The sequence below is a fragment of the Hemiscyllium ocellatum genome, chromosome 31 (genome assembly GCF_020745735.1).
Source record: "Hemiscyllium ocellatum isolate sHemOce1 chromosome 31, sHemOce1.pat.X.cur, whole genome shotgun sequence".
Taxonomy (NCBI): domain Eukaryota; kingdom Metazoa; phylum Chordata; class Chondrichthyes; order Orectolobiformes; family Hemiscylliidae; genus Hemiscyllium; species Hemiscyllium ocellatum.
In genome coordinates, this window is record NC_083431.1 from 15,761,644 (window position 1) to 15,789,203 (window position 27,560).

Consider the following 27,560-nt stretch of genomic DNA (forward strand, 5'->3'; position numbering starts at 1 on the left):
TGGAGAACTGTATACATTTTGGTCTCCTTCCTCAAGGTGGGATATAAATGTGTTAGATGCAGGTCAGGGATGGTTCGATCGGCTAATAACTGGGATTGGGCAGGTGGCACAAGGGGGGCTTATGAAGGAAGGTTGAACAGGCTGGGCCACCATCCTTTGGAGTTTAGAAGATTGAGAGGTGGTCTCACTGAGGTCCTGAGCAGTCTTGACAAAATGGTGGCTGAAAGAATGTTTCCTCTGACTGGAGCCAGGGGCCATGGTTTAAAATGAAGGGGTCTTCCATTTAGGGTGGAGATTAAATTCTTTTTTCTCTCTGAGATGATCATGAATTTTTGGAATAGTCTTCCCCAGAGACTAATGGAGGCAGGGTGGGAGGGTCTGTCATTAAATTTTCTTATAAGCAGATATAGATTGATTTATCACTAACAAGGGAGTCAAAGGTTATTTGAGGTAGGTGGAAATCCAGAGTTGAAACCACAGTCAGATCTGCAATGATTTTATTGAATGGCAGAGCAGGCTTGAAGGGCTGAATGGCCTGTTCATGCTCATAATTCATATGTTCATATGAACCATTGTTTGTCTGTACTTTCATCTTGCCTCAGCCCACTCCCTCAGTTGTTGCCATTGGTCAGCTGTTATGTCAATCATTGTGAGGTCAACCTCCCTAAGTCTGTCAGTACATTCCCGGTAATGATTTTCGCAAGTCTGATCTTCCTAAACCAATACTGCACTGAAATAACTACACAGAGGCTGGTATCCTGTCATCAAATCACCTTTTATTTACTTGCACACAGTACACTGGCTGTGGCCAGCCAGCTCAGAGTTAGTTCACTGAACTGAGGAGATTCTAAATACCCAGGTTATATATTTTTTTCTCTTTTCTCTTTTTTTTTCTTTTTTCCCCCCAAAATCTCACACAGTGCTAGTGTCTATTTATTCCCCAGCACCCATGTTGTGTGTGTGCAGGTGTAGGACACAGTGAAGACCAACAAGTGCAGAAAACTTTATTCACATTCCACCACCAGGAAGAAAGGAAACACCTGAGTGGCCAGTGACAAGCAGTGCCCTTCACAAAAGGCAATGCTGTGTGATCAAACAGTGAAGGGGAGCGCACGGATTAAATCAAAATAGAGTTGGAGGGGGAAATAATGCACTCCACACCCTGCGATGCCCACCTTTCCCTGAAAGTCTCGAGGGTCTTGGTGGACACCGCGTGCTCCTTCTCCAAGAACACCCAAGCCCAGAATCCTCTGTTTATATTGGTCAGCGAGGGCTTCCTGATTGGCCCAGGTTAACAAACCTAATCAAATTGTTTTTTAATCCCAGTGGATCAAACTTCCAAAATATCTCAGAGTATCCTTAGCATCCATGGAGAGAGAGAAACAGAATTGGTATATAATGGCTACTCCACTGTAACCATTTATCAGAAGGGTCATTTGTTATTTACTGACCCCATTATCAATCTCTCATATCTTACATGTTATCCCTTTACATAGTCAATCTCTCCCATTTTCCATTGTTTTCTTTCATTCCTCATCTGTCCATTCTCCTTTTTCCTGCCTCTGTACCAGCTTAGACGTTGTTCAGCTCTAACCTTTTTCCAATTCGAGCAGTCACAGTACTGAAATATTACCTCAGTTTTTCTTGCCAAAGATGCTGGCTGACCTGCAGAGTTCCTCCAGCTTTTTCTATTCTTATTCCAAGTTTCCAGTATCCACAGTATTTTGCAAATGTTGGAGAGTTGTTGTGCATCCAGTCAAAGCACAGCTGTGCAGACTCCCCGTTACACATTAAATTATTTCCTTGCAAAACTCAGGTAGCAACAAATTGTTTTGCTGAACAGTTGCTCAGATGTGCAAACATAGTATGTAGAAACCACGAAGAGAAACCGGAGGGAGATAGTCCAGCAATTTTGGCTTTTAATTTTAACTGGAATGTTCCCTATGTTAAACAGCTGATCGGGGAGTGCTTGATGTCATAACTGAGTGTTAATCATTGTTTGAAGGACAATGATTGTATCAGTCATTTTGCAAATTCCACCAGACATCCCCATGACTCACATAGCCAAATCCTGAATAATCCTTCATTTCTAATGAAAAACTCTTTTTGATTTCTAAACAGTTGAGCTCGCAATATGCTTCCTGTGCCCCCTTGGGTGGGAGAGGAGATGGTTTCTCTGTTTTTCACCTGCATCAGTTCAAAAATAAGTCAAACAGTTCATCTTTTTGGGAGGTGGTAGAGGAATAGTTAGGTACTACTGCTGGATAAGAAATCTGGAGGTCCTGGCTGATCGTCTGGAGATTGGATGTTACAAGGTGTGCAAGGGGTGGGAGGGGAAGGGGGGGGGGGGGGTGGTATTGTGGGTGTGAGCTAAAAGCTGGTTGGCATCTCACCACCTCTGTGGTCGCAACAGCACTAATAGGGGTGTAGTGGCCATTGCTGGGACTGCAGGCAGTTCCAAGGAAGAAGAGAGATGCCATCACGACATCAGGTTAGCATAAAGGTTTTGTGCACAGTATGGCTGAGAGACCCCTATGAGGTGGGCAGGGGAAGGACATGGGGTAGTAATGGAAAGCAAGGTTTGGGTGGCCAGAAATGGGGAGCTATCTGAGAGTTCTGTATGAAGGGGTGCCATCTTGTGGGAGGCTGCCCCTGGTGGACACAGGGTATCTTTAAAAATTCATTCATGGCATTTAAGCATCGCTAGCTAGGCCAGTACTTATTTCTCATCCCTAATTGCCCAGAGGACAGTTGACAGTCAGCCACGTTGCTGTGCATCTGGAGTCACATGTAGAGACAAAAAAACTGCAGATGCTGGAATCCAAAGGAGACAGGCAGGAGGCTGGAAGAACACAATAAGCCAAGCAACCTGGAGATGCAGAAGTCAAGTGGTTCCTGGTAAAGAGTTACACTCGAAACATCGACTTCTGCACCTCCTAATGTTGCCTGGCTTGCTGGAGTCACATGTAGGCCAGACCAGGTAAGGATGGTAGTTTCCTTCCCTAAAACCAGGTGGATTTATCTGACAATCAACTGTAGTTTCATGGTCATTCTCAGACTCTTAATTACAGATTTTAAAAAATTGGATTCAAATTCCACCACCTTCCATGGAGGCTTTTGAACCCAGGTCCCCAGCACATTACCTGCCTGTCTGGATTAATGTTCAAGTTATACTACCACTAGACCATCACACCTCCTTCCCCCATTCCCCCCAAAAAGAGATGCCCCCTTGCTGCCCACCAGCGGCCTGCAAAACTGCTGATTGAAAAACTGCAGCAGGGGTGAATGAGACCTTTTAGTCAATTGTCCACTGAATCGGCCAAAAGGCAACCAGGCTGCCTCTCACCTTTCCTGCCCCCTGGAATATTGGAGAAAGGTTGAGAATGGATGGGAGAATGGCCACCTGGCCACTCATCGTCAAATACACCAGTGTGGGACAGTAAAATTCACCTCATGCATTCAAGACCCACCAAAGCAACTGGTCAACTTAATTAATCAGTAGTTAAACAAAAACTATTAGTGATGGTGACCAAAATTATTGGATAATTAAAAAAGCTCATATGGTTCACATAATGCCCTTCAGGGAAGGAAATATGGCATTGTGACCAGCAGTGTGGTCAACCTTTCATTGCCCTCCAAAATAGACTAACGAGCCACTCAATAAGAGGGTACCAGACCACCACCTGCTGACGGGCAATTAAGGATGAGGAAAATCTGCTGCCTTTGCCAGTGACACTCACAGCCCATGAAAGCATAAACGAAAACCTTCTCAATGCAAAGGAACACAAGTCAAGCATTTTCAGTAATGAAAACAGAAACTACTGGAAAAAGTCAATAGGACAGTGGGTCATTTAGAAGAGTGAGAGGTAACCATATTGAACCTACATGATTCTGAGGGGACTGGACATGATATATGTGGACAGGTTGTTTCCCCTTGTGCAAGAGTCTAATACCAGATGGCATCATCTCAGAATACGTGGACACACCTAAAAGATAGTGACGAGGTGGAATGTCTTCTCGCTGAGCGCAGTGAATCTGTGGAATTCTTTATCGCAGAGGGTGGTTGAGGCTGGGTCATTAAGTACATTCAGCAGTCACAGACAGATTTTTAAGGAAATCAAGGATTGTGAGTGAAAGGCAAGAAAGTGGAGTTGAGAATTATCGGATCAGCCATGACTTCATTGAATAACAGAGCAGGATCGATGGGCAGAATGGCCTACTCCTGAACATGCATTTTATGGTCTTGTGGTCAGGCAGCTTTTGTGGAGAGAAAAGCAAAGTTAACGTTTCAAGTCCAATATGACTCTCCCCGGTCAGGCCTGCCTGTGACTCCAGACCCACAACAATGTGGCTGATTCTTATCTGACCTCTGGGCAATTAGGGCTGGGAAATAAATGCTGGTGTGGCCAGCGACATTTACATCCCATGAATGAATTTTTAAAAATCCCGTGTCCAAGTTTTGACTTGAAACATCAACTCTGTTTCTCTCTCTACAGATGAAGCCAAGTTTCTCCTGCACTTTCTGTTTTTATTTCAGATCACCAGCATCTGTAGTACTGTGCTGTCCTTCAAGTGTCATGCAGTCTGCTCTCCTCATTTAACCTTTTTAGCCATTCTGTAACTGAAGTGAATCTACCCTGTTCTCCCTCCAAGTCCAACATGTTGTCTGAGCTCTGGGGTTTAAAACTGAATGCAGCTCTCTAGTTGGGGTTTAACCAGAACTCTGTCCAATTGAGTCATCTCACTCTCCCTTGTGAATTCCTACCCTCTTGTGGTGAAAGCAATTATTTTATTAAGGGATTTAAAGCGATCAAAGAGATTGTTTCCCTGGTGCGCGTGTCCAGAGTAAGAGGACAGGACAATCAGAGCTATGGCTATCATGGGTTAAATCAAGAACACTTCCTTACATGTAAAGTAAGAAATCTGTCACCCCCCCCACCTCCAAAAAACAAACACCAGGGGTTCATTGAAAAATTCAAAACCAAGATGAGCAGAATCTTGTTGGGCAAGGGCATCAAATATTACAAAGCAAAGATGGATAAAAGAAGTTAGGAGACAGGTCAGTTGTGATCCAATGACAGGATAGGTTTGAGGGGCTGAATGTCCTCTGTTCCTGTTTGTTTTTTAGCTGCCCTTTGTACCCTCATGGTACCCTCGCGGCTCTTCATGGTTTGTGCTCCTGGACGCCAAAATCCTTCAATTCCTCCGAAGTTCCTCATCTGCATTTCGAACATTCCCTGATTCATCTTTCTTGATTTCAAAGTGGATGACCCCACCACGAAATCCAAGGATGAGATTCCCCAACACCGACCTCTCCAGCACTTTGAAGTAAGTCTTCAAAGGAAAGCAGTTCACCCGGATAAAAGCCACTGCAAAGCTGCCACTTTGAAGATGTTGTTCTACGTAGTGTGGAGCTCAGTGGGAGTTGCTGAAGATTTCTGACTGTATCCCGTGTGCTTGTAAACATTGCTAATGGGCACCCTGATCATTCAGAGAACCATCTCTCACAGGCATTACCTACTCTTCTCTATGTAACTTTCACAAAAATCCGTAACATTTTCCCCGAGTCAATTAAATATTTTTATAATTGAGATCAATCACTTTTCATGAGGAGAAAATGTAAAGGTAAGATGAGTAAATGGAGTGAAAATATAGACCAATCCTGACCTCATGGAGAGGTACCAAGCCCTGCTATGCATCCTATGTTCATATTTATATTACAAAGTCATTGCTTTGCAAATGAATTATTTAAACATTCAATTGTAATTTACCTGAGGCACCTCTACTAATGGAGTAGGCCTGACTCCATCAAAGTTGCTGGGGGTTAGGGAGCATGGGTGGAATTGGAATGGACATTGAATAGAAACAACAATGGGCAGCATTGCTATGTGACAGTGAGTTATCCTCACCCTCACTCAATGCCAATGGAAATTACTGGAAACTGGAACGGAGGGGCTGAATAGGCCAAAGTTGCTGGTCTCACCCAGGGCCTGGTGCATCAGAGGTCAACGCCTGGAGACTGGGGTTCCAGGGAGCTCCCACTGCTGGTTAGACTGAGGGTCGCAGCTATGACCAGGGTCTCTGACAGGGAGCAGTATCAGGGTCTGTGATTTCCCTCCTGGGCTCCTGGTGTCACTCACCATTTTTTGAAAGGCCTTTTGACTGGGCCCAAATCCATGGGATCTGCCCTGTAATCCCTGCTGGCCTCCACCCCATCACAGGGCCCTCTCTTTAGGTCCGCCTTTCCTTGACGAACTTACTAAAATTCTGTTAAACCTTGAATATCTTTATGTTCAGCTGGAAAGTCATCAAGCTGAAACATTAACTCTTTGTCTCAGACACTGCAGAGTTTTCTATTTATTTTTTAGTTACAGATTTCCAGTATCCACAATATTGTCTCTTTGAAATGCACAGATGACCAGAGTACATATAGACAGCTGAGCAGTGGAACTATATGGATAGCTTTAGTGCAGGGCTATATGGGTGATCACAGCCTACATGTGAGATTGAACATTCAGCACAGCCATTGGCAGAACCAGTGGTAGCTGACACCCAATAATTACCTCCTGAGGAGAATATCTACGTTTCCAGGGGCAAGGCTCTGCTCATGAAGTGGAGGCTGCCACCAGCCTTTGTATAAAGTGGATATTCTGTTGTTTAGTGCATGTGAGGATTCTGATTTATTGCAGATATTAGACACTCCACAGGTAGGCATCTTCCCTCTGTTGAAGTTATAAAGAAAGCTTGATGTATGGGAAGATGAAGAATAGCTGTATCCTTGCTGGGATAATCTCATTTTGAAGCCTGCATCTATTAATTCTGTTTTTCTTCTTTCCCAACAGTCAACAGAATTCTTTGAAATGCTGGATAAGATGCAGGTAGGTGACTCTTTGTACTGAAGACCCACTATTACCGAGCAAACTGGCCTTTCTTACCAGAGAGAGTCATAATTGCAATAAGACTTAACCGATGTGATTAGAGCAGACCAATAAATTTGACAATCGATTATTTTAAAAAGGCTGATCTGTGCAACACAAACTATAAAGAAGTAACTTTGTCCAGGAATCCCGGGTTCAAGTCCCACTGCTCCGAAGTGCGTAATAATGTAGAATCCTCATATCTCTGAACAGGTTGATTAGAACGTACCCAGAAATAGGTTTTGATTTTTCAGATAGGCCGATGCTGATGGACATGTGGAACGCACCACATCTGGGCACTGTTGTCATGGTAACAGGCAGCATTTTCAGTCATACGGTAAAAAGGACAAAAACGTAAGACTGGATCTTGAAATTGCGACACGGGGCTAATGGCTCACACAACAGCAACTTGTGTCTGTGCAGCACATTTCACATCATAAAACATCCAGGCTGGTTTGCCAGGGACATTGTAAAATGAAATATATCATAGACCCACATAAGTAGATACCTGATTAGACACTGAAAAGCTTGGTCAGAAAGGTCTGTTTTAAAGCCTATCTTTAAAGTAGAGGAGAGAGGCAGTGAATCATAGAATACCTACAGTGTGGAAGCAGGTCATTTAGCCCATCGAGTCCATACCAACTCTCTGAAGAACATCCTACCCAGACACATCCCCTACCCTATCCCTGTAACCCTGCAATTCTCATGGCTAACCCATTTAGCCTGCACATCCCTGGACACTATGGGCAATTTAGCACGGCCAGTCCAGCCAACCTGCGCATCTTTGGACTGTGGGAAGAAACCCACGCAGACACAGGTAGAATGTGCAAAGCCCACACAGACACTCGCCTGAGGCTGGAATCAAACCCAGGTCCCTGGTGCTGTGAGGCAGCAAAGCTAACCACTGAGCCACCATGCTGCCACCTAACAAAGATTCCCAAGAGAAAGCTTGTCCTGAAATGACCCCTTTCTTGCACAGTGCACACTACATCGTCCTTTTTCCTTCTTTCAAACTCACATTTGACTAAGACTTCACTCCTTCGTATAAAGCCTTTTCCATTACTCTCTCCAACAATTGAAATCCTTTACTGATAAATGCTGCAAAAATAATCTGAAGGCCCCACGGCCATTGTGTTCTATTTTATCTTTTCTGGCTGAAGTTAACACAAATTGACCTTTTTCAGTCACTACCACACCCTGAACAGAATGATCTGGAAAATGAACAAACATGTGTACACACACACACACACACACACACACACACACGTGTACACACACACACACGTGTGCATAAACACCACAACACACGTGTGCATAAACACCACAACACATGTGGTTCATAAACAGAGAAACAAATATCTACAAAGATACACACAGACACCCAATCTTTACAGATATAAATGTTCATAAATGCATGCATTTAAATATACACATACAGATTTCACCCTGACATACACTGTTGAGCACTGAGTATTATGCAATAGCTGTAACTCTTGTTCTGTTCCGTTTTGCTTCCCCTTAGTATTTGCTTGGTCAGTTGGTTCACCCCAATGACTCCACAGCTGAGATCAGTGAGCTCACCACACACCAAGAGTGGAAGTGAGACCAGAGGTCCCGTGTGTGTCAGGTTAATTAACACATCAGCTGAAAGAGTTAGTCAGTGACCCCCCCCCCACCCAACTGAGGAGCTGCTGTTTCAGTTTTCATCAAAGAACCACGGAAAGGGATTTGTTGTCTTTTCATTCACAGTGTACTGATAAATTTATGTCACTGCACCTGGTAATAGCCAAGGAAACACATTTTATTTCTGTGAGGGATCTTTCAAGCCTGAAGTGATCAAGTACAGATTAAGATGGCCATTTTTCTAGTGTTACTAGTTTCATCCATGACCTGGAGGTGCCGGTGTTGGACTGGGGTGGACAAAGTTAAAAATCACACAACACCAGGTTATAGTTGAAAATGTGTTGCTGGTTAAAGCACAGCAGGTTAGGCAGCATCCAAGGAACAGAAATTCGACATTTCGGGCATAAGCCCTTCATCAGGAATGAGGAGAGGGTGCCAAGCAGGCTAAGATAAAAGGTAGGGAGGAGGGACTTGGGGGAGGGGCGATGGAGATGTGATAGGTGGAAGGAGGTCAAGGTGAGGGTGATAGGCCAGAGTGGGGTGGGGGCGGAGAGGTCAGGAAGGAGATTGCAGGTTAGGAGGGCGGTGCTGAGTTGAGGGAACCGACTGAGACAAGATGGGGGGAGGGGAAAAGAGGAAACTAGAGAAATCTGAGTTCATCCCTTATGGTTGGAGGGTTCCCAGGCAGAAGATGAGGCGCTCCTCCTCCAACCGTTGTGTTGTTATGTTCTGCCGGTGGAGGAGTCCAAGGACCTGCATGTCCTCGGTGGAGTGGGAGGGAGAGTTAAAGTGTTGAGCCACGGGGTGGTTGGGTTGGTTGGTCCGGGCGTCCCTGAGGTGTTCTCTGAAGCATTCCGCAAGTAAGCGGCCCGTCTCCCCAATATAGAGGAGGCCACATCGGGTGCAGCGGATGCAATAGATGATGTGTGTGGAGGTACAGGTGAACTTGTGGCGGATATGGAAGGATGCCTTGGAGGGAAGTGAGGGAGGAGGTGTGTGCGCAAGTTTTACATTTCCTGCGGTTGCAGGGGAAGGTGCCGGGAGTGGAGGTTGGGTTGGTGGGGGGTGTGGACCTGACGAGGGAGTCACGAAGGGAGTGGTCTTTGCGGAACGCTGATAGGGGAGGGGAGGGAAACATATCCCTGGTGGTGGGGTCCGTTTGGAGGTGGTGGGGTGGTAGGTGAGAACCAGTAGGGTTCTATCTTGGTGGCGGTTGGAGGAGCGGGGCTCAAGGGCAGAGGAGCGGGAAGTGGAGGAGATGCGGTGGAGGGCATCGTCAATCACGTTTGGGGGGAATCTGCGGTTCTTGAAGAAGGAGGCCATCTGGGCTGTGCGGTGTTGGAACTGGTCCTCCTGGGAGCAGATGCGGCAGAGACGAAGGAATTGGGAATATGGGATGGCGTTTTTACAGGGGGCAGGGTGGGAGGAGGTGTAGTCCAGATAGCTGTGGGAGTCAGTCGGTTTATAGTAGATGTCTGTGTTGAACACCAGGTTATAGTCCAGTAGATCTATTTGGAAGCACAGGTTTTTTGGAGTACCTTCATCAGGTAACTGTGGAGGTTAAGGTCATTTTCACAGAATTTATAGCCAAAGGAGTTGAGTAAACATATGAAGATTTTTGAGTTACTGCAACCATTTACAGTTTATATGAACATAACCAACTTAGCTATGGAGAAATATCTCTCCTCTAATACCACCTTCTCTATATGGACAAAGTCCCCATGACCTCATCATAATCGGCAGGGTTTACTGCGCTTAATCAGGTATTAACTCTTTCAGAACCATATACCTCAATTTCCAAGAACTTGCTGTTCCTTTTAAGATGTACAAGCAATGCATATCCAGCAGTCCCACAGATGGCAAAAATGAACAGTTAGCTAACACTTCCCCCACTCGTGCTTATACTGTTTGCTTGTAATCAGTTAATAAGCGATAATCTTCTGCAGAGAGCGCACAGTAAGGGAAGGTACTTTTCACAGTTTATCATTTTAACAGAATTTTGGAACAGTGGGGACACAGAAAAGTGTTCTATCTGGGCATTGAGACAAGTACTACAGTGTTATATTCGGGAGATTAAATCCCACAGCAATGCAAAACACATACATCCAAATCATTTGAAACCCATGCCGTGTCTAGTTCAATCATTTTGGAAACACAGAGGTTATTTTCAGTTGGCATTTTTTTCTAACATATTGCTATTGCTTCCTGCTGGTCAGTTTTTGTTATGAAAAATTTGATGCTAACCCTCTGAATCCTAGAGATAAGATCTAGATTGATGTACAGTATATCAGCAAAACTATATGCTGATTATGTGGCAAAGGTGTGCCACCACATATTGGTAAGGACATGAAAAGAGGGATCCATTTTATATAGTGTATATGTCAGAGTCATAGACATGTACAGCACGAAAACAGACCCTTCAGTCTATCTTGTCCATGCCGACCAGATATCCCAACCTAATCCAGTCCCATCTGTCAGCATCCGGCCCACATCCCTCTAAATCCTTCCCATTCATATACCCATTCAGAGGCCCTTCAAACATTGCAACTGTACCAGCCTCCACCACCTCCCCGGCAACCCATTCCACACACACATCACCCTCTACATGAAAAGGTTGCCCCTCAGGTCTCCCCTATATTTTTCTGCTCTCACCCCAAACCTATGCCCTCCAGTTCTGGACTCCCCCACCTCAGACAAGAGACCCTGTCTATTTATTCTATCCATGCCCCTCATATTTTACAAACCTCCTTAAGGACACCCCTCAGCCTCCGATGCTTCATGTGCTGCATATAAGGATATATATCGATTACAAAGTTCCTCAGAGTAATATTCTAGACCCAAACATCTTCGGCTGCTTCATCAATGCACTCTGCTCCAGAATAAGGTCAGAATTGGGGATATTTGCAAATGATCGCACATAGTGCAGCACCACTTGCTACTCCTATGTTTTGATAATAAAGCAGTCCATGTCCATTTGTGGCAAGATTTGACAACATTCAAGCTTGGTCTAACAAGTGCCAACTAACATACAAATGCCAGGCAAATGTTTATTTCCAACAAGTGGGAACCCAACCATTGCTGTTTAATGTTCAATATCATTACTATCGCTGAACCCACTACTGTCATCCAGGGTAAAAATATTGTTATCCCCCCTTTGGACTCTTCTTGAGTTTTCTCATTGGCTAATTTTTGATTTTCTGTTCTCATTTCTGTTCTCATTAACTCTTAACAAGCGAGATACCATGTCATAAAATTGTTTTCTGCATTTGTGTTGACTATTTAGACTCAGCCAAACGAGAAAAATTAATCAATATCCTCAATAAGTAACAGCCTGCCATTAAACATAAAGCCATGACACACAAGGAAAGCTTAAATTTCCAGACACCCAGTATTTAAACTGGAGCAAAACAACAGCCGTAGCCTTGTATGAAAGGTTTTTCTTTTAGTGTCTGACGTACTCTGCATTAAAAGGACGTCAATTTGCATTGATATGTTTCCTGCGGTTTCAGGTTGTCCTGACACCCAGTTAGCTAAGTATTTCTTTGTGAGCAGTCTCTCCTTGCCAATAGCCCTGCCTCACCCCCACTTGCTTCTCTTCTGCCTTCTTTCTGGCCATTCATTTTGTTCCTTGCCCTCACCCCAGGGGCCTTGACCCACCTGGCCTGGCAAGTGTGCTCTCCCTCCTCCGCATCCCTACCTGGCAAACGTGTGCTATACCCTAACCTTTCCAGCCTTCCACAGATTAGCGCTACTTCTCCAATCCCAGGGTGTTCCCCTCTCTGTTTGCTGCTGAGTAGCTCACTGGTTCACCTGTCTTCAGTAAACATGGGCGGGCTGCAAGAATGGCCATGTGATTGGAGGAGAAACTTCTCTCAAATGTTGATGAGATACTCTTCACTTGCCCAGATGAGTGCAGCTCCAGCAACACACAAGAGAGCTGATTCCATTCAGGACAAAGCAGCTTGATTGCTTGGCACCCCACCCACCATCTTCAGTATTTACTCCCTTTACCAACGATGCACAGTAGCAGCAGTGTGTACCATCCACAAGGTCACTGCAGCAACACATCATGGCTCCATCTTCCAAACCCAGATTCGCTACCACCTAGAAGGACAAAGGAAGCAAGTACAAGTGGAGTGCTACCACTTGCAAATTCCCCTTCAAACAACACTCCATCCTAATGTAGGAATGGATCCCCATTCCTTCACCATGCCAACCAGATATCCAAAATTAATCTGGTCCTATTTGCCAGCATTTGCCCTACACCCCTCTAAACCCTTCCTATTCATAAACCTGCCCAGGTGCCTTTTAAATGTTGTAATTGTACCAGGCTCCACCAATCTCTCTGCAGCTCATTCCATACACACACCACCCTCCGTGTGAAAAAGCTGCCTGTTAGGTCTCTTTTAAATCATTCACCTCTCATCTAATTTTGTGCTCCCCTACACTGGGGAAAAGACCTTAGCTGTTCACCATCTCCACGCCCCTCATGATCTTACAAACATCCTAAAGGACAGCCCTCAGCCTCCAACGCTCCAGGGAAAACAGCGCCAGCCTATTCAGCTTCTCCCTATAGCTCAAACCCTCCAACCCAATCCTAGTTCACTATTACCTTCTCCTGGATAATTATGGATGAGCAACAAATGCCAGTATAGCCAGCAATGTTCACATCTAATGAATGAATAAGTATATAGACATTACCTCTATGTTGGATAATATTTCTGTCTATATTATGGCCTGACATTCCTGCTACAATGTTTTCAGTATAATCCTCTGCAATATTAGTATGAAAGAAAATAGAATGTTAAGCAATATCTCTGTCTAGTAATCACCATTAGGAGTTTTCGCCATTGCATGCATTCATAGAACTTGAGTCCGCTACAAAAATTAAGCTCAAACCTTCAGGCACATTGTTCCTCATCGATACATTTTGAAAGATTTTGAATTATTTCTTTAAAATTTACTCAGCAACTATTACTAATAACTCTAAGTAATAATGTTGTACTTTCTAAAAGCAATTCTCAAGAATTGAAATTCAGGTTGGCAGATCGACGTTATTTAAAAGAATTTTTACAAGTATTTTTTCGCTGTGTAAGTCAGCCTTTACCAAGTTATCACTCTTAAATATTTCTGAGGATTATTTAAAGTATTTCTTCAAAGTTTGTGCAAAGATTTGTAGCTCGGGTGCTTGTTGTAGTGGTTCTGTTCGCCGAGCTGGAAGAACATACATTTAAAAAGCTGTCCAGTGGCATTGGTTTATGGTAGAGGTTAGCCTTGATGGGCAAATAAGTTTGAATGGAAACTTGAGAAGGAAAAAGCACTTTCAAAATACGTGCAGTTTTAAGTACAAATTGTACTGGAATTGCTATAATACCCAGAATAGCAACTCACCGCATTACGTATGGATATATTATAAGAATTTATTTGTGAAATAAATTTCAAAATCTTGTCACGCAAGCAAAGAAAAGCTTTTTATCATCTAATGCTCCTTTAACAGACTGTATATAATCTCCCCTCTCATTGACTTCCATTTGATATGTTCGGATAAATATTCCCTAATTCCCAAAAGCAATCAACAACCCTCCAAGTTATTTATCCATCCTTACATTTGCACTATCGATTATTAAGCTACAGTTTTTTGGACAGAATTTCCTCTTCTGGCCAAACTAAGGGGCAGGGGAAGTCATAGCATCACCCGATACATTGGATTTTCTAGATGCCCACCTCCTAAATGAGTTTGCTAACAGCAGATTAGTTTACAGGGTCACTCTACCTCAGCCTGACCATCTCCTGCCTTTTGCTCACTGGAAGGAACTGGGGAGAAGGCAGCAATTGATTAGCAGCTTGCACAATCAAATCATCGCTCAACACTGACGACGTGAGGTGATACTAAGGTCGAGACGGAGTGTAGTGTGACTTTGTCACTTCATTGTGCTATAAACAAAGACTGAAATCCAATAAGAAGCCCCCGTGGGGAGATCAAGCTTTCTCTTCACGTTGAAAAGCACTAGATAAGAACAATGCTGGTCATGTGCCAGGGCTTGAGTTCAGCATCACATAATACTGTAATTAATCATCTAACATCAGTTGTTAAACAAAAGCAATGTTTCTACAAAACTGAATGAATGCAGCAACCCTGTCTTGTAGATCATTGCTCAACTGTTGAGAGTCCTGAGTATTAAATGATCAGGTTTTATCCCTGACATTTGACTCCATTCTGCACTGCACACACAACTCAGTTTCACACCATTAACAATCTTTGCTTTAGTGCCGCAAATTATCACCTGACTGGATCATGCCATGTGCTTGGTTTGTAAATTAATGGAGCATTTCTTGTAGTAATCTCCAAAGTAGCTAGGGCCAGGAGCATGTTGTAATGGGAGTCTGACTGGGTGTTTAGAAGCTATGCATTTTCAATTCATTCCAAGAGAAATATGCCATCTTGAGTACTGATGCAGGACATGTGTAAGAGCAAATGTTGTCAGCATTCACTGTACTGGCTGTGAAAGAGTTAGGAACAATCGCAGTAAAGTCAACATATTTTAATGTGGCAAAATATGTTGGCTACAATAATAATTCATCACTTAAGTTTTTCACAATCACTGGTGCTACATAACAGGTTCATAAGCTTAAGCAGTGCTTCCAAACTCAAACTCTAACTAATTCAGTGGGATCTTCTGCTTCTGTGAATTCAAAAAGGTTTGCAAGTGTCAGGGGAACATCATCTGCTTCAGGGTTCCCTTGGTGCTATATACCAACCTGCTTCAGTCATTCATGACTATTCCTTCATTACCATTGGACCAATGTGAGAAGTTCCCAACTTAACATCATTGTCGGAACACTTCCACTATCAAGATTGCAATGAGTCAAAGAGAAGTTCTATTAGCTACCTTTCTGGAGCAGGCAGGATGGGCTTTACATGTGGCCTTGCTGGATCGACACATTCCCCAGAACAGAAACGGGAGAAATTACAGAAACGTTTCTCACCTCCCTAGCGTAATGATTTTTCTCGAATTTCCTAACATCACAGTTTTAAGTACAGTTTGTCCCAATGCTGATGCAGGAGAGGCCTGTTTGAAATACGATTGGGTGACTTACATTTTTCATGTTACCCGAATGAGCATTGCACTTGACTTCAATCCATATCCTTTTTCCCACCAACAGATGCTTCATTACAATGTCTGAGGGGAGGGTAGTGCCAGAGGGCAGTGTGAATGAGTGAAGAGTCAACAGAATATGAGCACTATGACATGGCAAATGAGCGCTCCTGGAACCAGGAGAGATATTGGGAGGGCGCCCCTCAGATTTGGCCTGAGAATCTCTCCTTTTGTTTCCCTTCATTCTTGGAGAAGTTAGCATTGCCAGCAGTTGAGGAAGACAATACCCAAAGTTGGATAGGATGGCCATTGATGAATCTAATTATTTTTCCCACTCATCGTCTTACACCTCCTCAATGAAACAGGGTGTTAGCAGCTGACTGGTGCAAGGATACCAACACCAACCTTACAATATACACCACTCTCGGTGTTCCCAATCCCCAGCAGTGACTGAAGGGGGATGCTCTGAAAATGACGGAAAATTTGCCTCTGCTGAGTTATTTTTGAATCGGACAGCCACACTACTATCTAGCTAACTGTGTTTCTTCCCTGCAGTAGTTCTCATGGCTCTGAGATACAGGATAGAACGTGTATTGTTGGTTGACCTTGTAAACTTATTTTATTGCTTCCAAATAAGCCTTAACATTCTTTTGATTCCAACAGACTCTAAAATTTGATGAGCAGAAGGACAAGAGCAACAGGCAGAAGGTTTGTTACTCACTGTAGCTTTTAATTAAATATTGTTATACCAGTCTGACTCCAGGAATCCTTTGTTAGATACTGTAGCTATGTAGGAAATTCAGGCATCTGCTCTGTGCCGAGGGGCCCAGATATTGTCTATGTCTCATTCAACAAAGCTCTGGATCACTCTAATATTTGGACAACACTCAAGTATTTGCCCAAACTTATGACAGGATCTCTAATAGGGAACATAACGTCTCAAAAGTATTGATGCCCAAGTAAGTCACAGCAATTGGAACGATTTTTTTCATTCATGAGGGCATCTCTGACAAGACCCTCATTTATTGCCCATCCCTAATTACCCAGAGGGCAATTAAGAGTAAGCCACATTGTTGTGCATCTAGAATCATTTGTAGGCTAGACCAGGTAAGGATGACATTTTCCCTCCTTAAAGGGTGTTAGTAAACCAGATGGTTTTTATTCCCACTGGCAATCAACAATGAATTCTTTTTTTACTGAATTCAAATTCCACCTTCTGTCCTGACAGGATTCAAACCCAAGTCCCCAGAATATTCCCTGGGTCTTTTGGATGAATGGTCCAGCGATTATGCTATTAGACTGCTGCTTCCCCCTAGCTTAGTACCAAATGAAAATAATACCAAACAGCATAGGATGTGCTTCCCAAATATTTTTCCCACTGTGACCTATTTTTAAGGCCTGAAAATTGTCATGACTCCTCTGTGAGAGCTGTGGGAATGAGGGTCGGAGAGAAGATGGGAGGGAGTCCATGAGGGGAAGGGAGATGGGGACAATAAGTGGCTATCTGTTAGAGAGCAACGTCATAGCAAGTATCACTGTCTTCACAAGCGTAAATTAGATTGACTGACAGCCGTCCGATGTGGGACTTCCTGCTGAGTGAGAGAGGAAAGTAGCCAGTCCCAATCAATGCTGTGGCGCAGCAATATCAGGGGCTTGTGTTTCCTGCTAACTTTGTTTGAGTGATGTGGCACAAACTGGGGAGCACACATTATGAACGCCTCTGACATACCACATCTTAGGAAGGATTGGGAGGGAGTGTGGTTTCTGTTTACCAAAGTGATACCTGACCTTAAAGTGCAATCAAACTGCGGTTGTAATCCCAGGAAGGTAAAAGATGATTTAGTTGAAAAGTTCAAGATAATAAAGGGAATTAATTTTTTAAAAAGTTATTTCAAGGGATAGAAACATCACTGGCAAGGGTATTTGCTTCCTGTCCCTAATTGCCCTTGAACTCAGTGGCTTGCTGGGCCATTTCAGATTGAAATTATTATTGTTCACTGACCAGAGGAATGGTCTAAACATTAGTGCCAAACCTTCCAGGAGTGAAGTTAGGAAGTAATTCTCAACACAAAATTTGGAACTCCCTTCTGCAAATGACAATTCTGCAATTACTCAAATTAGTATTCTTAAATTTGAGGTTGATGCATTTTGGATAATCACAGGTCTTAATGAATATGAGGCAAAAGCAGATGTGTGGCGTGAAGTGCTTAATCTCCATCAATGGCAAAACAGGTTTGATTTGCTAATTGCCACCTTCTGCTCCAACATGCTCCAACTTGGAAGTTGTTTTGTCGCTGCACTAAGGGAGCAGTTACCTGACGGTCAGAAAAACAGTAAATTTTGTTACCCATTTAGCATTGATCGGTTGTGACCAGTTGTTTTATATAAAATGGGACGTCCATTCTATAGCGTCTGAAATGCAAGAACAGACGAGTTGGCCAATGTTGGTATTGCTGCTGCACACATCCTCCCACTCCTTTAAATCATCTCAATTCCTTGTCAGGTTTAGGTTATGTTGATAACCTCTAACTTTCTGTTTTAACACCTGGGTTAGTTGTAATACTTGCACAGAATTAAGACACAAGGGGTTTTAAATAGCTAGGAGAAAGTGAGGACTGTAGATGCTGGAGGTCAGAGTTGAAGAGTGTGGTGCTGGAAAAGCACAGCAGGCCAGGCAGCATCCAAGGAGCAGGAGAATTGATGTTTCGGGAATGAAGAGTTTATGCCTGAAAAGTCGATTCTCCTGCTCCCGTATGCTGCCTGACCCTGCTGTGCTTTTCCAGTGCTACACTTTTTGTTTTATATACCTAGTCAACAATGAATGCTAACATCCTTTCTGCAGGTTGACAGGAAAAGGACACTGTCAGTGTCAGAGATTTTACCACATGCTGTATTTAAATAGATATTTTTGCCATCAATTTACACAGGTTCATATACGTGCTTGTTTTGTTTTCCAGGATGATTACATCCCCTATCCCAGTATTGATGAGGTAAGTCTATCTTAAATACTCAAATAATTTATTCAGAGAGGCTTGCTGTGAGAAAATGAGAGTACTCGTGAAGTATTTGTACCTATTCAAAGTTTGTGAGAAGATTTGTAGCTCGGGTGCTCGTTGTTGTGGTTCTGTTCACTGAGCTGGGAATTTGTGTTGCAGACGTTTCATCCTGTCTAGGTGACATCCTCAGCGCTTGGGAGCCTCCTGTGAAGCGCTTCTCTGATCTTTCCTCCGGCGTTTATAGTGGTTTAAATGCTGCTTCTGGTTGTCAGTTCCAGCTGTCCATTGCAGTGGCCTGTATATTGGGTCCAGGTCGATGTGCTTATTGATTGAATCTGTGGATGAGTGCCATGCCTCTAGGAATTCCCTGGCTGTTCTCTGTTTGGCTTGTCCTATAATAGTAGTGTTGTCCCAGTCGAACTCATGTTGCTTGTCATCTGTGTGTGTGGCTACTAAGGATAGCTGGTCGTGTCGAAAGCGCAACAACTACTTGCAAATACCAACACCTACCAAAAGAGAGAGTTTGACCCCACCCCACAGCTCACCAATAGGATAATCAACACACTGAGGAACCTGCAAAAAAAAGGACAGATAACCAGGTTTGATCTACAGAGAATGAAACCTGAAAGCAACACCGCCCCCAGATTCTATGGACTACCTAAAGTGCACAAACCAGACATCCCACTCAGACCCATCGTATCAGGGACACCATCACACAAACTGGCTAAAGAGCTACAGCAGAAACTGAAACTCCTGATCAGTGGATCCAGACACTCTATACAATCAACACAGTCAACACAGGAATTCTTGGACATCATCAGAAATATACATATACACAAGGAAGAAACTATGGCTTCATTCGATGTAACGGCACTGTTCACCTCTATCGACAAAACCCTAACCAGAGAAACAATAGCCAACCCGCTGGACAAACAGAACAGACAACAAGACGGGGAACCTATCAACAAAGACTGCATACTCAAACTACTGGACCTGTGCCTTACAACACACTTCACATTCAACAACCAAATATATGAACAAATCAACGGCTCACCCATCTCTGGACTCATAGCAGAAGCGGTTAGAATGCAAAGTTTAGAACAAACAGTCTTACTGCAAATTCAACCCAAACTCTGGGTCAGATATGTAGATGACATCTTTGTAAACATTAAAAACACAGAAATAGAAAACACACACCGGATCATCAACACCACACTCACAGGAATCAGATTCACTAGAGAGGAAGAAAAGGACAACCAACTCCCATTCCTAGACGTGATGGTAGAGAGAACACCGAACGGAGAATTCAGCACAAAGGTATACAGGAAAGTCACACACACAGACCAAGTCCTGAACTACGAAAGCAACCACCCCAACACACACAAAAAAAGTTGCATCAAGACACTGTTCAAAAGGGCCACAACACACTACAGTGCACCAGAACTGCAAAAAGAGGAAGAAGAACACCTATACAATATATTCGCCAAAAACGGATATCCCCGCAATTTCATCAACAGAAGCCTAAGGGAAAGACAACGGAATGAGGACATGCCACAACCCAAAGGACTAGCCACATACCATACATCAGGAACATTTCTGAACTGACAGCCAGACCACTACGACCACTAGGACTCATAACAGCACACAAACCAACAGCCACTCTCAGACAACAACACACCAGGACAAAGGACCTGATATCCAGCATGAGCAAAACCAACGTAGTGTACAAAATCCCATGCAAGGACTGCACAAAACACTACATAGGACAAACAGGAAGACAGCTAACAATCCGCATCCATGAACACCAACTCGCCACGAAATGACACGACCAGCTATCCTTAGTAGCCACACACGCAGATGACAAGCGACATGAGTTCAACTGGGACAACACTACTATTATAGGACAAGCCAAACAGAGAACAGCCAGGGAATTCCTAGAGGCATGGCACTCATCCACAGATTCTATCAACAAACACATCGACCTGGACCCAATATACAGACCACTGCAATGGACAGTGGAACTGACAACCGGAAGCGGTAGAGACAAACCACTATAAATGCCAGAGGAAAGATCACAGAAGCGCTTCACAGGAGGCTCCCAAGCACTGAGGATGTCACCTAGACAGGGGACGAAACGTCTGCACCACAAATTCCCAGCTCGGCGAACAGGACCACAACATTTGTACCTATCTAATTCATAGATATTTCATCAGATCTAGATCTTGGCATTGATTGATTTTACCATTTCATCCCTTCCCTTAAACAGTGAGAAATCAATGTTTAAAGGGGATAAGGCAGGAAAGTGAAGTTGAGATTGATCCAATGAGCTAGGACCGCATTGAATGGTGGCACAGACTCAATGGGCCAAATGGTCTACTTCTGCTCTATGCCTTAAACTCACTCAAAAGTTTCAAATGGAATATTATCCATTGACTAGGGTTTGAGTCTTATTCAGCGTCTTACATCACTAATTTCGTTTTTCACCTTTAGGATTGGCTTCTTTAGGTTTTGAGCAGATCACCAGTTTTGGTGTTTGTGCAAAGTGGCCAACTAAAACCCAATTTCCAACCAGATTTTCCTCATTGGGCGTTGCAGGGCGCATTTTACAAGATCAGAATAGGATCCACTTGAATGATCTAGGTTCACCAGAGCCCCAGTGATTCTCCCTCAGGTGACACAGAAATGTCTCCTTTCTGGGCTGGGACACCTCCCTCTTTTGCAGCCAGTCTAGAAACATTGCCCTGTGCAATGAAAGCCTGAGGTGTGTTTTTCTGTGTCCCTATCAAAAGAAAATTCATCGTGCTACATCTGGTTGGTGAAATAGTGGGGAGGATGAAAGGCCACATGATTATTTTCATAAAATCAGTCGGGTTTCACAATGGATATTGGGTCCACTTCATCAGTTCAATGGCCACCAGGCAGTAATCATCCCCAAATATCTCCCCGAAATATCCTTGAGTAAAATTCTTCAGAGGAGAATTAAAATGCTAAATGCCCTCTGGACAAGGTGCAGATATTTACCTGAGGATTAACGAATGGAATGAACTGTGTTATCCAGGTCATCGAGAAAGCGGGGCCATATCAGTCCATTATCCTCCCCCAGTTTGGAGGGTACTGGATTGAAGGAATGGATACCATTAATACTCCAACATCATCCGAGAGTAGTTTCTGCGAGGAGGATGTGGTAGAGAGCCTGAGTCCCAGCACCTTTGGATACAAGCTGGAATGCAACAGTACTGCCAGAGTTTACAGGAAGCACTTTCTCAATAAGGTCAGTGGCCCAGGAAGTGATTGGCATGCCATGCAGTTGACCCACTGTACAGAATGAAATTATCAATCGAGAAATAATTTTGAGAGCAATTGCCTTAAATGTTAATATTGCTACCAAGTTTTGATTTGCTAGTCTGTTGAGATGTTCCCACCTACAGGAAAACCTCATTTCTGTGGCACTGAACCAGCAGCTGGTTAGGACCTAGCACAGGATTGGGGCGTGACTAACAGGCTTATATTAGGCTTGAAGGGGTGAATGGCCTACTTCTATTCCTAAGTCAAATAGACATACAGACAAATTGAATTTAATTGAATTAATTAATGAATATAGAGTCTGAGGAGGTAGAGGAAGCTCTAAGCGAATTTTTTGCTTCTGTCTTTACGAAAGAAAAGGACCTTGTTGTGAATGAAACCATTGAGGAGCAGGTAAGCATGCTGGAATGGATAGAGATTGAGGAAGCTGATGTGCTGAAAATTTTGACAAACATTAAGATTGACAAGTCGCCAGGGCCAGACCAGATTTGTCCTCGGCTGCTTTGGGAAGCGAGAAATGTGATTGCTTCGCTGCTTGTGAAGATCTTTGCATCCTCACTCTCCACTGGAGTTGTACCTGAGGACTGGAGGAAGGCAAATGTAATTCCTCTCTTCAAGAAAGGAAATAGGGAAATCCCCGGCAATTACAGACCAGTCAGTCTCACGTCTGTCGTCTGCAAGGTGTGAGAAAGGATTCTGACGGATAGGATTTATGACCATCCGGAAGAGCATGGCTTGTTTAAATGCAGTCAGAACGGCTTTGTGAGGGGCTGGTCATGCCTCACAAATCTCATTGAGTTCTTTGAGGATGTTACTAGACAAGTTGATGAGGGTAGAGCGGTGGATTTGGACTTCAGTAAGGCATTTGATAAGGTTCTCCATGGTAGGCTCGTTGAGAAGGTCAGGAGGAATGGGATACAGGGAAATGTAGCTGTCTGGATACAGAATTGGCTGGTCGACAGACAACAGTGAGTGGTAGTGGAAGGAAAGTATTCTGCCTGGAAGTCAGTGGTGAGTGGTGTTCCACAGGGCTCTGTGCTTGGGCCCCTACTCTTGGTAATTTTTATTAATGACTTGGATGAGGAGTTTGAAGGATGGGTTAGCAAGTTTGCAGACAATACAAAGGTTGGAGGTGTCAGTGACGGTATAGAGGGCTGTTGTAGGCTGCAGCGTGACATTGACAGGATGCAGAGATGAGCTGAGAGGTGGCAGATGGAGTTCAACCTGGATAAATGCAAAGTGATGCATTTTGGAAGGTCAAACTTGAAAGTTGAGTACAGGATCAAAGACAGGATTCTTGGCAGCAGGATCTTGGTGTGCAGGTACATAGATCCCTTAAAATTGCCACCCAAGTGGACAAGGTTGTTAAGAAAGCATATGGTGTTTTGGCTTTCATTAACAGGGGGATTTAGTTCAAGAGCCATGAGAGCTTGTTGCAGCTCTATAAAACTTTGGTTAGACCACACTTGGAATACTGTGTCCAGTTCTGGTTGCCCGATTATAGGAAAGATGTGGATGTTTTGGAGAGGGTTCAGAGGAGGTTTACCAGGATGCTGCCTGGACTGGAGGGCTTATCTTACGAAGAGAGGTTGACTGAGCTCGGATTTTTTTCATTGGAAAAAAGAAGGAAGAGAGGGGACCTAATTGAGGTGCACAAGATAATGAGAGGCATAGATAGAGTCGATAGCCAGAGACTTTTTCACAGGGCAGAAATTGTTAACACGTGGGGTCATAGTTTAAGCTGTTTGGCGGAAAGTATAGAGGGGATGTCAGAGGCGGGTTCTTTACGCAGAGATTTGTGAGAGCATGGAATGCGTTGTCAGCAACAGTTGTGGAAGCGAGGTCATTGGGAACATTTAAGAGCCTGCTGGACATGTATATGGTCACAGAAATTTGAGAGTTCGTATATTTGAGGAGCAATGGTTGGCACAACACTGTGGGCTGAAGGGCCTATTCTGTGCTGTACCGTTTTATGTTCTATGTTCTAATTTTATGGTCACATGTACTCAAATGAGTACAGTTAAAAGTTTATACGTCACCACGTATAGCGCCATCTTAGGTAAAAAAGGTAATCCTTTGTGACAGAATAGAGAAATGAAGAAAAGAAGTTAAGCACAACATGACCATAAGTCAGAAAAACAAGAAGCAGCGTTAAAACGACCAGCATCTCAGTCTCTGTCTAAGGACTCACCACAGCAGATCAGCGCAGGGAGCCTCCATGTGGTCTGACCACTGGATATTGCCTTGCTCCACTTTGGGCCACTGGTCATTAGCAGAGTCCCTGCTTCAGGCCCCTGGTCATTGTCACAGTTCCTGCTTCTGGCTCCTGGTCATTGGCAGAATCCCTGCTTCACGCTAATGGTCATTGTCACAGGCCCTGCTTCAGGCCCCTGGTCATTGGCAGAATCCCTGCTTCAGGCCCTTGGTCATTGGCAGAGTCCCTGTTTCAGGCCCCTGGTCATTGGCAGAATCCCTACTTCAGCCCCTGGTCATTGTCACAGTCCCTGCTTCAGGCCCCTAGTCATTGACAGAGTCCCCTGTTTCAGAGGCCAGAAATCAGAGGCCAGGGGGCAGATGTCCAAGGCTGAGAGAAGGGAGGGGAGAGGTTAAAAAAAAGGAAAAAGGTAGAAACAGGTGGAGCGGAGCAGCTCCACTTGAGTGTCCTATTCCACCACCAAATTCCCAAATTTAGGAGCAGAAGTCAACATCCAATTACTTGGAATGAGTATTAAAGAAATTATTTAGCAAGAAATTATTTAGAAATGGAATGTGCACAAATAACATCGCTGTATCTTGTTTTATTTAAAAAGTTTGTTTTCTCCTCATCAACATGAGGAATGGAACATTTTTCACATTTGGCACATTGCACCAACAGCAATCATCTCCGAGACAGGTACAGTTCTTCCAAATCCGGCAAAACAGTTGCCAAACCCTCAGTATAGTTTGTCCTAAAGCTACACAATTGTTCATGTGTTAACACACCGTTTCTATTCTGAACTATATTTTTGGCACTGGACTCAAGCTGACACTATATAATTATAGCTTTTCCTTGTGAAACGTCCTGAGCACAAAATCTTGCCCTCCAGATATTTGTTCAGAGTGAGTTGCAGGATACCAGCCACATGATGTAAAAAATCATAAACTCATATGGTGTACAGGAGGCCATTCAGCCCAGCAGACCTGTGATAGCAATTGGAAAGTGCTAAGTAGTTTCATTCCCTGCCCTATTCCTGTAGAGTGGTGATAGGGTTATTCAACCCTTTACTCCCTCTTTGAACAGATGAAACACAGGTTCCCTTGGATCAATGCTGCCCACAGGGTGGAATGCTGCCCACAGGAGGTTTATTGTCACCTATATTTAAATGCAGGAGTACACTGAAACATTTACAAAGTCACCCCAAAAGTGCCATCTTAGGTACAGAGTACAAATCTTAGATACAAAATGGAGAAATGAAAAAAGTTACATTACCTTACAGTTATTCATTGTATACATTAGAAAAATGAGAAATACAATTACAGTGATAAACATTGCAATCTTTCTATAAAGGGCTTGCAGTAGTTGAATGCAGGAGGCTTCCCCCATGTGGTCTGACTGGGCTCACAAACTGCTGACCATCCACATCGATCCCCAATGCAACAATCTTCCACACTGTCCGTCCAGGCTCTGCCTCACACTACACACACTGTCTGTCCCCACTCCCCGCCCCACTCCAGACACACTGGCCATCCCCACTCCTCCCTCACTCCAGACACACTGTCTGTCCCCACTCCCCCCCCACTCCAGACACACTGTCCATCCCCACTCCCCCCCACTCCACAGACACTGTCCGTCCCCACTCCCCCCCCCACTCCAGACACACTGACCGTCCTCACTCCACTCCAGACACACTGTCCATCCCCACTCCCCCCGACTCCAGACACACTGTCCTTCCCCACTCCCCCCCACTCCACACACACTGTCCTTCCCCACTCCTCCCTCACTCCAGACACACTGTCCATCCCCACTCCCCCCCACTCCACAGACACTGTCCGTCCCCACTCCCCCCCCCACTCCAGACACACTGACCGTCCTCACTCCACTCCAGACACACTGTCCATCCCCACTCCCCCCGACTCCAGACACACTGTCCTTCCCCACTCCCCCCCACTCCACACACACTGTCCTTCCCCACTCCTCCCTCACTCCAGACACACTGTCCATCCCCACTCCCCCCCACTCCAGACACACTGTCCATCCCCACTCCCCCCCACTCCAGACACACTGTCCTTCCCCACTACCCCCCACTCCAGACACACTGTCCATCCCCACTCCCCCCCACTCCAGACACACTGTCCACCCCCACTCACCCCCCACATCAATCACACTGTCCATCCCCACTCCCCCCCACATCAGACACATTGTCCATCCCCACTCCCCCTCACTCCAGACACACTGGCCGTCCCCACTCTGCCCCCCCCAGACACACTGTGTGTCCCCACTCCCTCCCACCCCAGACACACTGGCTGTTCCTGCTCTGCCTCACTCCAGACACACTGTCCATCCCCACTCCCCCAACTCCAGACACACTGTCTGTCCCCACTGCCCCCCCCCCAGACACACTGTCCACCCCCACCCCCCCCGCTCCAGATACACTGTCTGTCCCCACTCCCCCCTACTCCAGACACACTGTCCTTCCCCACTCCCCCCCAGACACACTGTCCATCCCCAGTCCCCCCCCGCTCCAGACACACTGTCCATCCCCACTCCCCCCACCGACACACTGTCCATCCCCATTCCCCCCTGCTCCAGACGCACTGTCCTTCCCCACTCACCCCCCCACTCCAGACACACTGTCCATCCCCACTCCCCCCCCACTCCACAGACACTGTCCGTCCCCACTCCCCCCCCCACTCCAGACACACTGACCGTCCTCACTCCACTCCAGACACACTGTCCACCACCCCCCCACTCCAAACACACTGGCTGTCCCCACTTAAGCTTAAAAGTGGGTTTTAAAAGACAATTGAATAAGCACCTGAAGGGGGGCATCTACATAACGAAAGACAAACCAGACAATATTGTCATCTATTATTATTCATTCACATATGGGAGATGTACAGATCCGAAAATGGCAATCGCTTAAAAAAAATCATGATTGCGCAATCAAACGTTTATCTATTCAATCGGATAACAGGCTTCCAATCGACCAATCCTGCAAATAATAACTCCACTCAAAAGGTTGCACTTATACTCACCCATAACTTTACCTAACCATGTTTGCTTATTTTACATTCCGAATAAATACACAAGACTATATTATCCATCATATCCATTCTAATGCCTAAGACAGTATCATCCAATCATATTCAAACTAATCCCCTCACCTGTCATCACTCTGTCTAATAAGAGCCCTGTGGTCTGGTGAGACTATGGTGACGTTAAACCCGTACACTCTACTGTCTACTTCCCCTTTCACCAGGCAATTTTCCCCTTTTGAATCTACTTCTTCCAGCCGGTTGGCAATACATTCCAGAGCATCAGAACTCACTGTGTTGAATAATTCACCTGATCCTGTCTCTTATTTGGCCAGTTATCCTGACTGAATATATTTGTCTTCAACTTTTCTTGAATGAATGAACTTTTA

The 27,560-nt window shown here is 44.6% G+C and overlaps 1 protein-coding gene across 6 annotated transcripts in view; it reads left to right on the plus strand.

Moving 5' to 3' along the window:
* rap1gap2a (RAP1 GTPase activating protein 2a) overlaps nt 1-27,560 on the plus strand; it is a 354,141-nt gene that overhangs the window by 273,123 nt on the left and 53,458 nt on the right. For all 6 annotated transcript variants that reach the window (XM_060848310.1, XM_060848305.1, XM_060848306.1 and 3 more), the window contains 4 exons: nt 6,843-6,878; nt 16,301-16,345; nt 18,595-18,627; nt 21,692-21,904. In XM_060848310.1, the coding sequence (XP_060704293.1) occupies nt 6,843-6,878; nt 16,301-16,345; nt 18,595-18,627; nt 21,692-21,904 (327 nt within the window). The remainder of the gene's footprint in view (nt 1-6,842; nt 6,879-16,300; nt 16,346-18,594; nt 18,628-21,691; nt 21,905-27,560) is intronic.